The sequence below is a fragment of the Nanorana parkeri genome, unplaced genomic scaffold (genome assembly GCF_000935625.1).
Source record: "Nanorana parkeri isolate BGI_ZX_2015 unplaced genomic scaffold, ASM93562v1 scaffold1330, whole genome shotgun sequence".
Classification (NCBI taxonomy): Eukaryota; Metazoa; Chordata; class Amphibia; order Anura; family Dicroglossidae; genus Nanorana; species Nanorana parkeri.
This window is the reverse complement of record NW_017307598.1, coordinates 149,184-162,589: the sequence shown is the minus strand read 5'-3', so window position 1 is coordinate 162,589 and position 13,406 is coordinate 149,184. Positions and strand designations below refer to the sequence as shown.

General features: G+C 49.6%; 1 protein-coding gene across 1 annotated transcript in view; it reads right to left on the bottom strand.

Moving 5' to 3' along the window:
* Window positions 1–10,351, bottom strand: part of TECR (trans-2,3-enoyl-CoA reductase) — a 36,620-nt gene extending 26,269 nt beyond the window's left edge. Inside the window, exon 1 of the mRNA XM_018569404.1 lies at window positions 10,137–10,351. Within this exon, the coding sequence (XP_018424906.1) occupies window positions 10,137–10,319 (183 nt within the window). The 5' untranslated portion in view covers window positions 10,320–10,351. The remainder of the gene's footprint in view (window positions 1–10,136) is intronic.
* Window positions 10,352–13,406: the final 3,055 nt, after the last annotated feature.

Here is a 13,406-nt window from a genome sequence, read left to right as displayed (position 1 = left end):
CATAAAATAGAACAAAGAGGCCCCTCACCTGCTTGCCTTTTTGCAGGGAGGAGGCACGATCCCTGGTGATTAGTAAGGTCTGGTGCAGACCTGACTAATCCATCCTTTTGGTTGGAGCTCTGAACTGTCAAGAGCTCAGGCCAAAAGAAATGGAGCAAGCGCAGCCAGGAGCAGCTTACTTCCGCAAGTCAGGTACGTGGCCCTGTGACCGCAGGCCTGACTGAATTTCCACTCGCCAAATGCGAGCGGGCGAGTGGAAACTTTGAGCCCTGTAGTAACATATATACAGACACACACGTGTGTGATTATTCTATATACCCATGCACTATATGTCCTGCTTCTTACCATCTCCTGAAGGTGTCCATAAAGTGCGATTTATGAAGGTTAGGGAAGTTCATTTTGCATCTAATAATTACACTGTGTGGATGTGAAAGCTAAAAGTTACCCCACAGGCATTAGAAAGGAGTAATTTGCAGCTGGAGAGGGCAAGCACAGTTCCGGGGGGTATGTGCAGTCTGCTGTCTAGGGTAACAAGTTGGAAAGTCACTACGATACCCCTCTGATTAATGCCGGTAATACCAATTACAAGTGGCACCAGGCGCAGAGGAGCTGGACGTAACAGATACGCCCTACACGCTTTGTTTTTAAGGACGGTATCTCTCTCATTCAAAATCCTCAAATGGTAAAAGATGGGGGGGGTGTATCAATGCTTTTCACTACGATACCCCTCTGATTATTGCTGGCAATACCAATTCGAAGTGGCAACAAGCGGAGAGGAGCTGGACGTAATAGATATGTCCTTAAAAACAAAGCTTGTAGGGCGTATCTCTTACATTCAAGATCCTCAAATGGTAAAGGACCATAAAGTTCCCCAGCGCAGGCGATAGTGGTGGTTGTGGTGGTAGGGGTGTAGGGGTGGGGGGGTAATCAATGCTTTTCTTTGCAGGCCGGGCTTACTTTAACTTTTTGACAAAAAGGGGACACTCACTTTAATCCTTTTTTTTGTCAAGTGTACCGGTCTTAATCTGACGACTTGCACAGTTATATTTGTCGATGGGTACACGCTGCTGGTGAATAGCGGCTCGTTTTGCGGCTTATGTTTAGTCCATGCTTAGCCAACAATTTTAGAACTTCGTGGAACCCAAATCTGTTTAGGACAACTGGCGTGCCGTCTCCCCGTACCGCGTACAACAAGCTAAAATGGATACCCGTGTAACGTATGCCTGAAATGTATATCCCGCGGCCTATACCTGTCACCCGGTAATTTATCTCCTACAAACACACACAACAAGCTCCGCTCCGTACAAATGTATAGAGATAGGACCAACCATGTACCACTATAGGGATTTGTTTTACTTTTAAAGAATTTTGTAAACGCAAACTGTCGGCTTTATATAAATCCTGAATAATGGTCATTTTTTTTTTTCATAATTTTGACTTATTAACCGTTTCTTTACTGAGTGATTCTGGTGAGAAGAGCATTTTATTATTTACTTTTTATTATCAGTATTAATTTTTAATCACGTACCATAAAGTAATATTTGGGGCAATGCAACAGCATGGTGATCTCTGTCCCTTAAAGGAGAACTATGTGGTTAGGGCTTTTCCCCATAGTTCTCCTAAGAGTAATGGGAGGACACAAACTAGCGGCCTCCCGTCACCCTAAGCTCAGTATATAGCGAGCTACAACTCACGCTATACTGAGACCACCGCAGCCGGGACGGATCCCGACATTACTGTCGAGATCCACCCAGCTGCGTGATGCCTATCTAGAGGCAGAGCCAGCGGTATCCACCCCCTCCCCCATCCGTTCCGCCAGTCAGAGCTGGAGGATCGGTAAGGGGAGGGGGAATCCCTGCAGGGCGCCGTGAGTGACAGTCACAGCTCTCTGCAGGGATAGATCGAGAAGTGAGCGAGCGTCAGTATGTGGTCCCTCACTTCCCGATCTACTGAGCCGACCTGTGATAGTGTCATTGTCACGGGTCGGCTCAGATTATGAGCTGAGTGAAAATCTCTCGCCTCATAATTCTCCTTTAACAGTAAGGGGAAAAGAAGCCAAATATACCTTTATACCTTAAAGCTGATCCTTCGGGGGGACTGGTCGCAATGACGGAGGCAGTCTGCCAGTGTGAGGAAAAGGGTTAGTATTCCACCATATTCCAGACTTAAATGGGCATTTAACCCTTAAAGTGCCCAGGTAGGGAGGGGGGTGGGCACTGCAAAAGTAGCAGAGTTCATCTTTAAGACACAGCTGCGATGGCCAACCCTGCTCTGCCAAATGACAGTAATCACTAGTGGGGAGCCCATGCGTTTAGCTCTTACTAGGGATGCACCGGTACTAGTAGTGGCACCGCTAGAGTATTTGGGCGAGTGTTCATGCTCGCCCACATGCTCCCGATACTTAACCCGATACCAGAACTTCCGGTATCAGGAAGTGGGGTGGCAAGTCATTACACGCCGTCCGGCTTCCTGATTGGCCAGGAAGCCAGCTCCATGCTTCCTGGTGACGAGGATCAGGAAGCCAATCAGGAAGCCGAGCGGCGTGTAATGACTCACCACCCAGTTTCCTGATTGATCGGGAAGCTGGCCAATCAGGGAGCTGGGTGGTGAGTCATTACCCGACTTCCTGATTAGCTAGAAAGCCGGCTCCATGCTTCCTCATCACCTGGTGACGGGAGTGCATGAAGCCGGCTTCCCAGCCACTCTCTCCCCGGCTTCCTGATTGCTCGAGAAGCTGGCCAATCAGGGAGCTGGGTGGTGAGTCATTACCCGACTTCCTGATTAGCTAGAAAGCCGGCTCCATGCTTCCTCATCACCTGGTGACGGGAGTGCATGAAGCCGGCTTCCCAGCCACTCTCTCCCCGGCTTCCTGATTGCTCGAGAAGCTGGCCAATCAGGAAGCCACGCAGTGAGTTATTATCCGCCCCCTGGCCTCCAGATTGCTCAGAAAGCATGCTTCCTCGTCACCTGGTGATGAGGGAGCATAGAGACAACTTCCCAGCTAATCAAGAAGCTGGGCGGCGAGTCATTACACGCAGCACGGCTTCCTTAATGGGACTTCCGGTATCGACGAGTACTGAGTACTCGTACCTGATACCTAAAAAACAGTATTGGTGCATCCCTAGCTCTTACCCCTTTTACTATAGCTGTGGCTGTAACAGCTTGCTCACAGGAAGTGTACAGCATGTGCACATAACATTATGCATGTCCTTACATGTGGCGTGTTACACGCACTGGAGCAGTTAGTGGAGCAGTCCCTGTGTACGCTGTCAGTCTATCAGAGTATACAGTCACTAAGTAATTTATTAGGAACACCTGCGTGCCTGCTTATGTGTGCAATAATCTAAAATCAGCCAAATATTTGGCAGCGGCCCACTGCATATAAATCATTGCAGGATTTGGAGCTTCGGTTACCATTCGCATCAAAAACCAGAATGAGAAAAATGCGACCTCAGTGATATTCGCCGTGCCACGGTCATTGGTGCCAAAAAGGCCTGTTGGTGTTTTCTATTGCTGCTGATCGCCCGGGATTTTCACACTACAGTCTCTGGCGTTACCTCAGAACGGTCCAGAAAGAAACATCCAGCGAGCAAAGATTTTGTGGGTGGAAATGTCATGTTGATGGAAAAGAGGTCTGAGGGAATGGCCAGACTGAACGGAGCTGAAAGAAAAGGCTGCAGCACCTCTGATAACAGTTCCACTCCGGCCGGTCAGAAGAAAAGCATCGCGGAACAAATAATGTCCAACCCTGAGGCGATGGGTTACAAAAGCAGAAGACCACTTTTGGTTCCACTCCTGTCAGCCAAGAACAGACAGTTCAGTCTGCAGTGGCCACAGGCTCTGCCAAACCTGACAGCTGAAGACTTGGAAAACGAAGCCTGGTCTGATGTATCTCGATCTGAGAAGAAGACATCTCAGAATGCACAGGTCCAACCTTGAGGCGATGGCCTACCAAAAGCAGAAGACCATGTTGTGTTCTACTCCTGTCAGCCAAGAACAGACAGTTTGGGGCGGCAGTAGGTACAGACTAGGGATGCACCGATACCGGTTTTTCAGTATAGAGTATGAGTGCCGATACTTTGCATTCGGGATGATTTGATTGTAAAATTTGCTGGGAAACTGGCTTCCCAGCCAGTCAGCACCAAGCCATCTTCCTGGGTAATCAGGAAGACGGGCAGCCAGTAATGACCCGCCTCTCGGCTTCCTGACTGGCCGGGAAGCCAGCTCCGTGCTGATTGGCTGCTCGGTCGGCTCCATGCTGATTGGCCGGTAAGCAGCTTCCCAGCCAATCAGCATGGAGCCAGCTTCCCGGCCAATCAGGCCTAAGCTGGCTCCATGTTCCCCTGCAGCACTGCCGGTCAGAGAAAATCTTCCTCTGACCGGAAGTTCTGGAATCGGGGAAGGTATCGGAGCATTTGGGCGAGTAAGAGTATTCACCCAAATACTCGGTATCGGCACAGATACTAGTATAAATAAAAGAATAAAAGCACCTCCGAATGCAAAATATGTCCAACCTTGAGGTGATGGGCTACAAAAGCAGAAAACCATGTCAGGTTTCACTCATGTCAGCCAAGAACAGACAGTTGGGGATGAAGCAGGTACAGGCTCTCTGAAGATTGGAAAAATGTTGCCTGGTTTGAGGTATCACGATTTCAGCAGAATGGCATCTCTGAATGCAAAACATGTCCAACCTCAAGGCTACAAAAACAAAAGACCACGTTGTGTTCCACTGCGGTCACCCAAGAACAGACAGTTGGGGCTGAAGTACATACAGACTGTCCAAAACTGGACAGTTGAAGACTGGAAAAGGTAGCCTTGTCTATCTGAGGAACCTCAATTTTAGAAGAAAAGCATCTCAGAATGCAAAACATGTCCAACCTCGCGGCGATGGGCTACAAAAGCAGAAGACCCTGTTAGGTTCCATTCCTGTCAGTCAAGAACAGACAGGTGAGGCTGCACTGGGCACGGGCTCTCCAAAACCTGACAGCTGAAGACTTAAAAAATGTAGTCTTGGTCTGATGAATCTCAATTTCTGCTGAGGCACACAGATGGTAGACCAGTCACCGGATCTGAATCCAATAGAACACGTCTGGAATGTGGTAGAGCATAAAAGTGCAGCTGACAAATCTGCAGAAATTGCGCGTTGCAATCAGGTCACTGTGGTCCGGAATGTTACAGGAACGTTTGCAGAGAGAAATTGAAAATTTAAAAAAATGTTTTAGGAGCCCTCATCATAATAAGTATAGAGTCCCTAATTGGTGAGTGTACGTACTGTCTGGTGCCTTAAGGGCCTGTTCACATGAGTTTCAGGTCCTGACCAGGTGCGGATCTGCAGCTGTGGTGCTATGTGTTTTTGCCGCGTTTTTGATGCGTTCCAGTTTAAAAAAAATGTTTTGTTTTTTTGCTGGAGTGGGGCTGTCAGTATGTTGGCTGCAGTGCGTTTGACGCGTTTTGCGTTTCCTGACCGTACAAAATGTGGCACGCAGTGTTTTTCTGTCGTAACCTGAACGGACTGCGCACGTGAGAACTGTAGCCCATAAAACGCATAAGGATACATGTTTAGCGCAGGAGCGTACGGATCAGGTCAGCACAGAAAACGGACGTCGTGTGTACAGGCCCTTAGAGCCACCTCAACAGGATGCAACTGTACTATCAGTAGACCTTGGAGGAAAGGGAACCAGTCATGAAGAGGCATTTGTAGCAACCTGTACCACGACTCAAAGGATTAGAAGGTAAATATATTCCGCTCTTTGATTATTTCTCTGTCTTCCCTTAGTCTGAGGGGGAGGCTCTAGTTCGGACAGTCAGCCTTAAAGCTACAGGGCCCGGATTGCATCTGATTCCTGCTAAATCAGCCAAAATCTGAGCCATGGGTGGCACCACCTGACTTGACAATGGTCTGGTCTAAAAATCGACTGAGTCAGGTGGAAAATTTTCACCTGAACAGTGATTGTATCCTCTTACGAAGGAGGCAACCGATACCAGTTTTTCGGTATCGAATACAAGTACTGATATTATTTTTCGGTACTCGCCAATACAGAGTACCGCTGACTTGATTATCAGGAAGACAGGCGGGGCAGATCATGACCCGTCGCCCGGCTTCCTGATTGCCTGTGAAGCTGGAGTTCTAGCGAAAGAACACCGGCTTCACTTGCCGAGGCTGCCTGGCTTCCTGACCAATCAGGAAGCCGGGCGGCGAGTCATGTGGTACCGTCCGGCTTCCTGATTAGTCAGGAAGCCAGGCTGCCTAGCAACAAGTGAACCTAGCCAATCAGAAAGCCGGGTGGCACGTCATGACCCGCCTCCGGGCTTCCCGATTGGCTAGAAAGCCGGCTTCACTTGTTTCTAGGCAGCGTAGCTTCCTGACCAATCAGAAAGCCGGGACACGAGTCACGATGTGTCGCCCTGCTTCCTGTCACCGCCACCACTCCCCAAAGTGACCCTATGTTCCCTGAACTTCCTGGTTGTGAAAGGGAGGGGGGGGAGGATAATGAGAGCAGAGGAACCATAGGCTCCTTCTGCCATCAATCAACCTGTTGGGAGGAGAGGAAGGGGCGTGGCCTGCCATAGGGTCATGGGTGTCTATGGGCGCACATAGCTACTGCGGGGATGGCCTGGAACACGCAAGCATGGGTGCCGCCACAGCAGCTGCTTAGCTGATGGAGACACCCATTAGACACCACACTCACTAGAGAATGAGGACCTGAACATTTTTGAGGAAAAACAAGCGTTTATAAAAAGGCGGGCCTCCGGGTGTAACAATTAAATAAACTAAAGCCGTAATATCACTTTAACCCCTTCGTGACTGACGACCTACGTCGTCAGTCTACGGGTACAAAAAATGAAAAAAAGGCCTCAGTCATGAAGGGGTTAAAGTGCAGCCAAAGCTTCCTTCTTTGTTTTGAATAGAGTCAGTAAGGATTAGAACCCCTGTAGGGTATTTATGGCTATCGCCTCGGTAAGGAAATTTCCTCTTATACTGGCCTGATGAGAATGGTTTTAACAGACAGGAAGTGAAAGAAAATCTGCAACAAGAACACAGACAGCAATTAAAAATGTGACAAAGGTTCCAGCTTTTCCCTACACTGGGGTTGGGGTTATATGAAGACAGTTTGGAGTTTAGGTGACACCCGTTATAGCCAGGATGACCTACAGGCACAAAACCTTTCATTTCAATGTATTCCTCAATATCCACAAAGGATAGAAGCCTGCTTCCTGTGCACCAAACACAGACATTGCTATATAAATGAAGCAGTGACATCATTACTGTGCCGAGAGCAAGGCTGTGAGAGGTACCCAGCAGGCCCCACCCACTACAGGCTGCCTGCCGAAAACTACAGGAGGGGACGGAGACAAGACCAGTCACCCTGCACAATTAGAGAGATCAGCAGTGATCGGTCATTATTACAGGAAGGGGCGGAGACAAGACCAGTCACCCTGCACAAGTAGAGAGAGCAGCACTGAGCGGTCTTTATTACAGGAGGGGGCGGAGACAAGACCTGTCACTCTGCATAAGGAGAGAGAGCAGCAGTGACCGGTCTTTATTACAGGAAGTTCAGCTTTACGTTATAAAAGATGCAAACTTTCGGGGTGCCTCATATCCCTGTACAATTGTATAAAGCCTGAAGAAGGGCTCCAAGTCATCCTGAAAGCTTGCTTAATATGCATCTTTAATAAAAGGTTGTCACCTAAACTCCAAACTTCCCCATCTGTGTTGGTGTTGCAGATTTCATCTCACTTCCTCTCTGGTAAAACGCTGTCAGCAGGATGGTACGTGATGGATAATCTCTGTGATGGAACCTCTAAAAACAGCAGGCGTTCTAATCCCTCCCAAATGATTCACATTGCTGGCTGGAGAGACACTTTACCCAGCCAGTGACCCAGAACAAGCATGCTGCCAGTGAAACGTTACAACAACCTGAACTGTCCTTGTACTGGGTAAGGGAGCATTAATAGGACAACCTTCAAAAAGTCTTCAATGGAAGGTCATGTATTTCTTTTTTTGTCTCTTCCTTCCTGTAATCCTGGCAGCACCTTCATTATCCGAGCGATGTATGAAGACCTCCTGCAGCAGCCTGGACACAGCATATGTTATCTGCACAGAGCTCAGGCAGGAGACATGACATCGTCTTTGTGGCTTACAGCCACATTCAGTATAGTAGCGTGGGAGAGAAGGCAGGTAACTAACAGGACAAACGGCAATCCCAGACCAGACGGGTTGTACCATTGTAACTACCAGGTGAAGAATCAGATTGATACAAATGCCATTCATGGACAGATCTCTTTAGTAAGACCCGAGCACCTTGCCCATGAAGGGGGAAGGGATGGTGTGCTTATTCAGGGTCCCCCCTCCCCAATTATACTCGCCTTAACCAGAGCCCCCTTGCAGCTCCTATCTTCACCACAACCAGCACTGAAATCCAAAATGTCACCTGGTGTCAGAGGCTGAGGGGAGCAGTGACAGGACCCTGATGGAGAGGTGTTCTTGCCCAGCGATTGGCTGCTAGACCCAACCACTGTCACATGTCTTGGTGCAGATACACAATATGGTGATTAGGTGCAGAGATACAATATGGTGATTTGGTGCAGAGACACAGTGGAGGTCTTCAGCTGCTGCTGTGCTGTGCTTCCAGTGTATTTCTGCACCTTTAAGGAGGAACCCCAAGGTGTGCCTGCCCTCAATGTATTGATTGTTATAAATGTCCCAATAGGGGAGATAAGGCCCCAATAAATGGCTTAATATTTGGCTGTCCACTGGAGAGAAGAAAATCCACAGCAGGCAAATCAGGATTGGGGCCGCCCAGAATATTATCCAATTATTATTTATTAATGATGTGAAGGAGCCGTCCGCGGGAACTCATGTCCTCGGTCTGACTAGACAAGTGCTGGAGGACTTTTCACTTTGGGTTTCTCCGCACGGTTTCTCTCTACGGCTCATTAAAGTGAATTGATGACTTTGCCCCCACCACCACCACCACTCCCACCATCTTTCTCTACTGACTGACTGAGCCCTAAATGTAATCCTTGTACAAGCTTTGTGTTGGATCTTACCCAGGGCTATGACCTCCTCCCCTACCCCACATGACCAGTCTGAGCACTGCATCCTGGGTAGAAGGTCACATGCTTGCCCATAACCAGAAGTTCTGGGTAACGCTGAAGGCTCCAACAGATGTATAGAGTGGCAGGGGATCATGATAAGGTTAACCATGGGGGTAGGGGGAAGGTTCCCATCAAAGATGTTCCCCATTCCCATTTTATAAAGGCCGATTCCATCCAAAGTGGCATTTTAGTTTTGCATGGATACAAGAAAGCAATACAACATGTGGATGCAATTATTAGACTTTACGTGGTTTGGGTTATTATACTGGCAGTAAAATGTAACACCCCTTCCTACAGCACTTCACCCAATTCCAACTCCGAGTAACCCTGAAATCCAGGTCCCTGATCACCCCCACCCCATCAACCACTCCATTATAGTACAATGATCTATCCCCCATTCAACACACCTTAACCCAAATCACCCCCCACCTCTCAAACTGCACCTTAACCAATCCAGCAATCCTCTCAACACCTCTTAACCCAACCCCAACCCTCTGCACTTCCTCAATTCACCAACCCCCAACAGCAGCTCCCAAACCAACCCCCTGCACTCCTTGACCAATCCCTCAATCCCCTCAACACCTCTCATACTAACCCTAACCCTCTGCACTTCCTCAACTTAAGTCACCAACCCCCAACCTGCTGCACCAGTTAACCAATCCAACAACCACCCTTCACCCAACTCCCAACCCTCTGCATTCCCTCAACTCAATTCACCAACCCCCCTCAGTACACCTCAACCTAATTTCACCTCTTCCCACCCTTCAACCACTCCTCCCACCGTGAGCACACCACAACCCAATCCCCCTCCTAATACATCCCAAATTCTACACAGCCCTCAACCTAACCCACCCACTCCCAGCACCCCTGAACTCAATCCACCCAATGCAATCTCCCATCAGACATGCTCTATTCCCACCAACACCTACTGCCCTGTTCCTCCCCACCCGCCGTCTCCTCTATGGCTTCCCCACACAATCTCCATTCCAGCACATTCTCATCCGTCAAAGTCCCCGATCACCGCTGTGTCCCCTTACCTTGTCCAGGAAGCACAGCTTCTCCCGGGTCTTGCCGTCCAGGATCTCCACCTCGAAATAAACAGTAGCACGTTTAGCAGGAGCTTTTTTCTTGGAGGATTTAGAGGAAGAACGTTTAGTCGTTGGACTGCCATTTTGTCCCTTTGGGCGGCTTATCTCCGAAACCACAGAGTTTATATCCATGATTACCAAGCTGTCTACAAATCCAAACACTGCTCCCTTCAGAGGACCCAATACTCAATAACAACGTTCTCGCTCCCTCTTGTGCTTTCCTCTGATCCCCTATCCAGAGACTACAACCTCAGCAACCTTTCTCCTATCTCAGCAGTCTCATGCTTTCTCTTTCAACGCAGATGTCTCTCTCAGGAAGCTGTCTCTGCAACAGGTGTAGTAAAGGAAGACATCCCTCTGCCCCGGCCGTGCTCGATACGTCAATCTCTTAGGTGAGAATGCACATAAAGTCCCTCTCTCTCTCACTCGTAGTCTCTCTCTCTCAGTCCTCTCTGACTATCCGGAGCAGTCAATCCTCAGTACATGTTCCCCCTCTCCTCTCCCTCCAAATGTTTCTGATCCTCTCCCCCTGGAAGTCTTGCTCTCTCCTGGCTCTCCAGATGTAATATGAAGCAGATCTCTATATTTATCACTCCCTAGGCTATTTCACATCTGTCAGTTTCTCCACCTCCCGTGAGGCACACAGCCGGCAAGACCCCACACAGTGACACTGACGGCAGCCAGATACCTGCACTGCGAGACCACCGTACAGACCGGCATCTCACACAGCATCCCTGATCTCTGTCTCTTTGCTCAGGATCTTCCATTATCTCTGCTTCACCCAACTTCTCCCCCTTTCTCTGCCTGTTTGTCCTCTGGCTGCTCCATACCCTGCACCCATGGCCCCCTCCTCTGCGAAGATGTCTCTCTACACCTCCGCGGTTGCCTCTTGGTATTCATTGATCTCAGCAAATATCTGGGCTCAGACCCAGGACACTAAATTTAGGCTGTTCCCCCACACGTAACAGAGATGAGACCCCCAGAGAAACAGAAAGGGGAGGGCACATTGAGACAACCCAAAATAAGACACATAAGAAGACAGACATAGGACAAGGAAGACTTACCCCACCGGTGACCGTAAGTATACGGAGATAGGGCAACACAACATGTCCTTTTATTAACCATTCACAGCTACAGACCTGGTGGTCTCCGTTCCAGCTACCCGTACACCCCGCATTACTTGGCATGGGCTATCCAGACTAAACTGAATACAACGGCAAATCCCACAGTGGATTAGCACCCCACAGAGCGTGGAGGCTCTACCTCACGATGGGATACTGCCCCCCCTGACAGCTGAAGGAGGTCAGGCTGCAGTGTATGACAACACCAAATAGACAAGGTTCTTTTTCACATTAGTGTGCCAACCCAGGGTGCTTGGGGAAAAGGAGACCTTGCCTTCTACCCCTTTCTCTGTGAGGCAAGCCAATGGGCCCACGGACACCTGTTACCTACAGAACTTACTCCGAAGGAACCAGCAGGTAAGTTGCACACTGCCCTGGTCTACTGACACAGTGTATCCCTCCTAGCTCTGACCCTAGCTAAACCCCCTCCAACCTGAGCATCACCAGCCATGGTAAAAGGTGAGGGACACCAAGGAGAGGCCATCTAACATGAGGGTATTGGGAACCAGAGAGATCCCTCCACAGGTGATTGGTCTCTTGGAGGATACAAGCATTAATCCAAAGGCATATTGCCCTATGAGACTACCAGGGTACCCAATGATAGACCAGAGATGCACACCGAGGGTCCCGTCCTACAGCACAGAGGTACCCATTGACAGACCAGAGATGCACACCGAGGGTCCCGCCCTACAGCACAGAGGTATCCATTGACCAACCAGAGATGCACACTGAGGGTCCCATCCTACAGCACAGAGGTATCCATTGACCAACCAGAGATGCACACTGAGGGTCCCATCCTACAGCACAGAGGTATCCATTGACCGACCAGAGATGCACACCGAGGCTCCTATCCTACAGCACAGTGATTTAAGAAGTCATCCTGGCCATTCTAGATGGGGTCTAAAGCAGTCCAGTAAAAACAAACCCAAATCCCCCCAGAGACCTCCACATCCTCTCAAGAACCCCTCTAGCAAAGCATTTGCACCCAACTTCCTACGTCAGCTCATCTGAGGAGACATTCTTCATGTTGGATTCTCAAATGACTTCCTATTACGGGAAATGGCTTATTGGGAAAGAAAACACACCGTGAAGGAGGCATTGATGGATCTTAGTGCTGGAGCTCCAGGAATGTATTAAGAAGCCAATGTGTAATGAGTTCCACCAACATTCGTTTAGAACGTCAGTTTTAGGTGGACTTCATCTTTAGGAAATCCACAGTCTGCATTCTGTCCCATAACACGAGGGAGGTGAATTCTGAGGACAGAAGGAAAATGGAAGTGGGTGCAGCTTGTAAACCTACAACACATTCCCGGGATGGTGCTGATCGAGGATTATTCTTCAAACACGGCAGAGAGGGGCATAGCCAAGTCTGCTGAAGAGATGTCCTGCACAGAAAGGGGGAGTGGCCTGTGGGCACACGGCATGCCAAATCTTCTATGGAAATAAGGCTTTCTGAATTTCCACTGAGAGCACTGAAGAGGCAGCAGGAGGGCTCTGCGTCCATCAGGACAAGCAGAATGTCACAAAGGCGTTTACAGCACTTCCACATACTGAGCTTCACTGGGAACAGCAGGAGGTGACATCCAACCGCTGACCCAGGAGACATCCAACCGCTGACCGAGGACCACAGGGGGAACAGCAGGAGGTGACATCCAACCGCTGACCCAGGAGACATCCAACCGCTGACCGAGGACCACAGGGGGAACAGCAGGAGGTGACATCCAACCGCTGACCCAGGAGACATCCAACCGCTGACCGAGGACCACAGGGGGAACAGCAGGAGGTGACATCCAACTGCTGACCGAGGACCATACGGGGAACAGCAGTAGGTGACATCCAACCGCTGACCGAGGTGACATCCAACCGCTAACCGAGGACCACACGGGGAACAGCAGGAGGTGACATCCAACCGCTGACCGAGGACCACACAAGGAACAGCAGGAGGTGACATCCAACGCTGACCGAGGACCACAGGGGGAACAGCAGTAGGTGACATCCAACGCTGACCGAGGACCACACGGGGAACAGCAGGAGAAGAGATCCAACCGACCACTGACCGAGGACCACACCGCGAGCAGCAGGAGGTGACATCCAATCA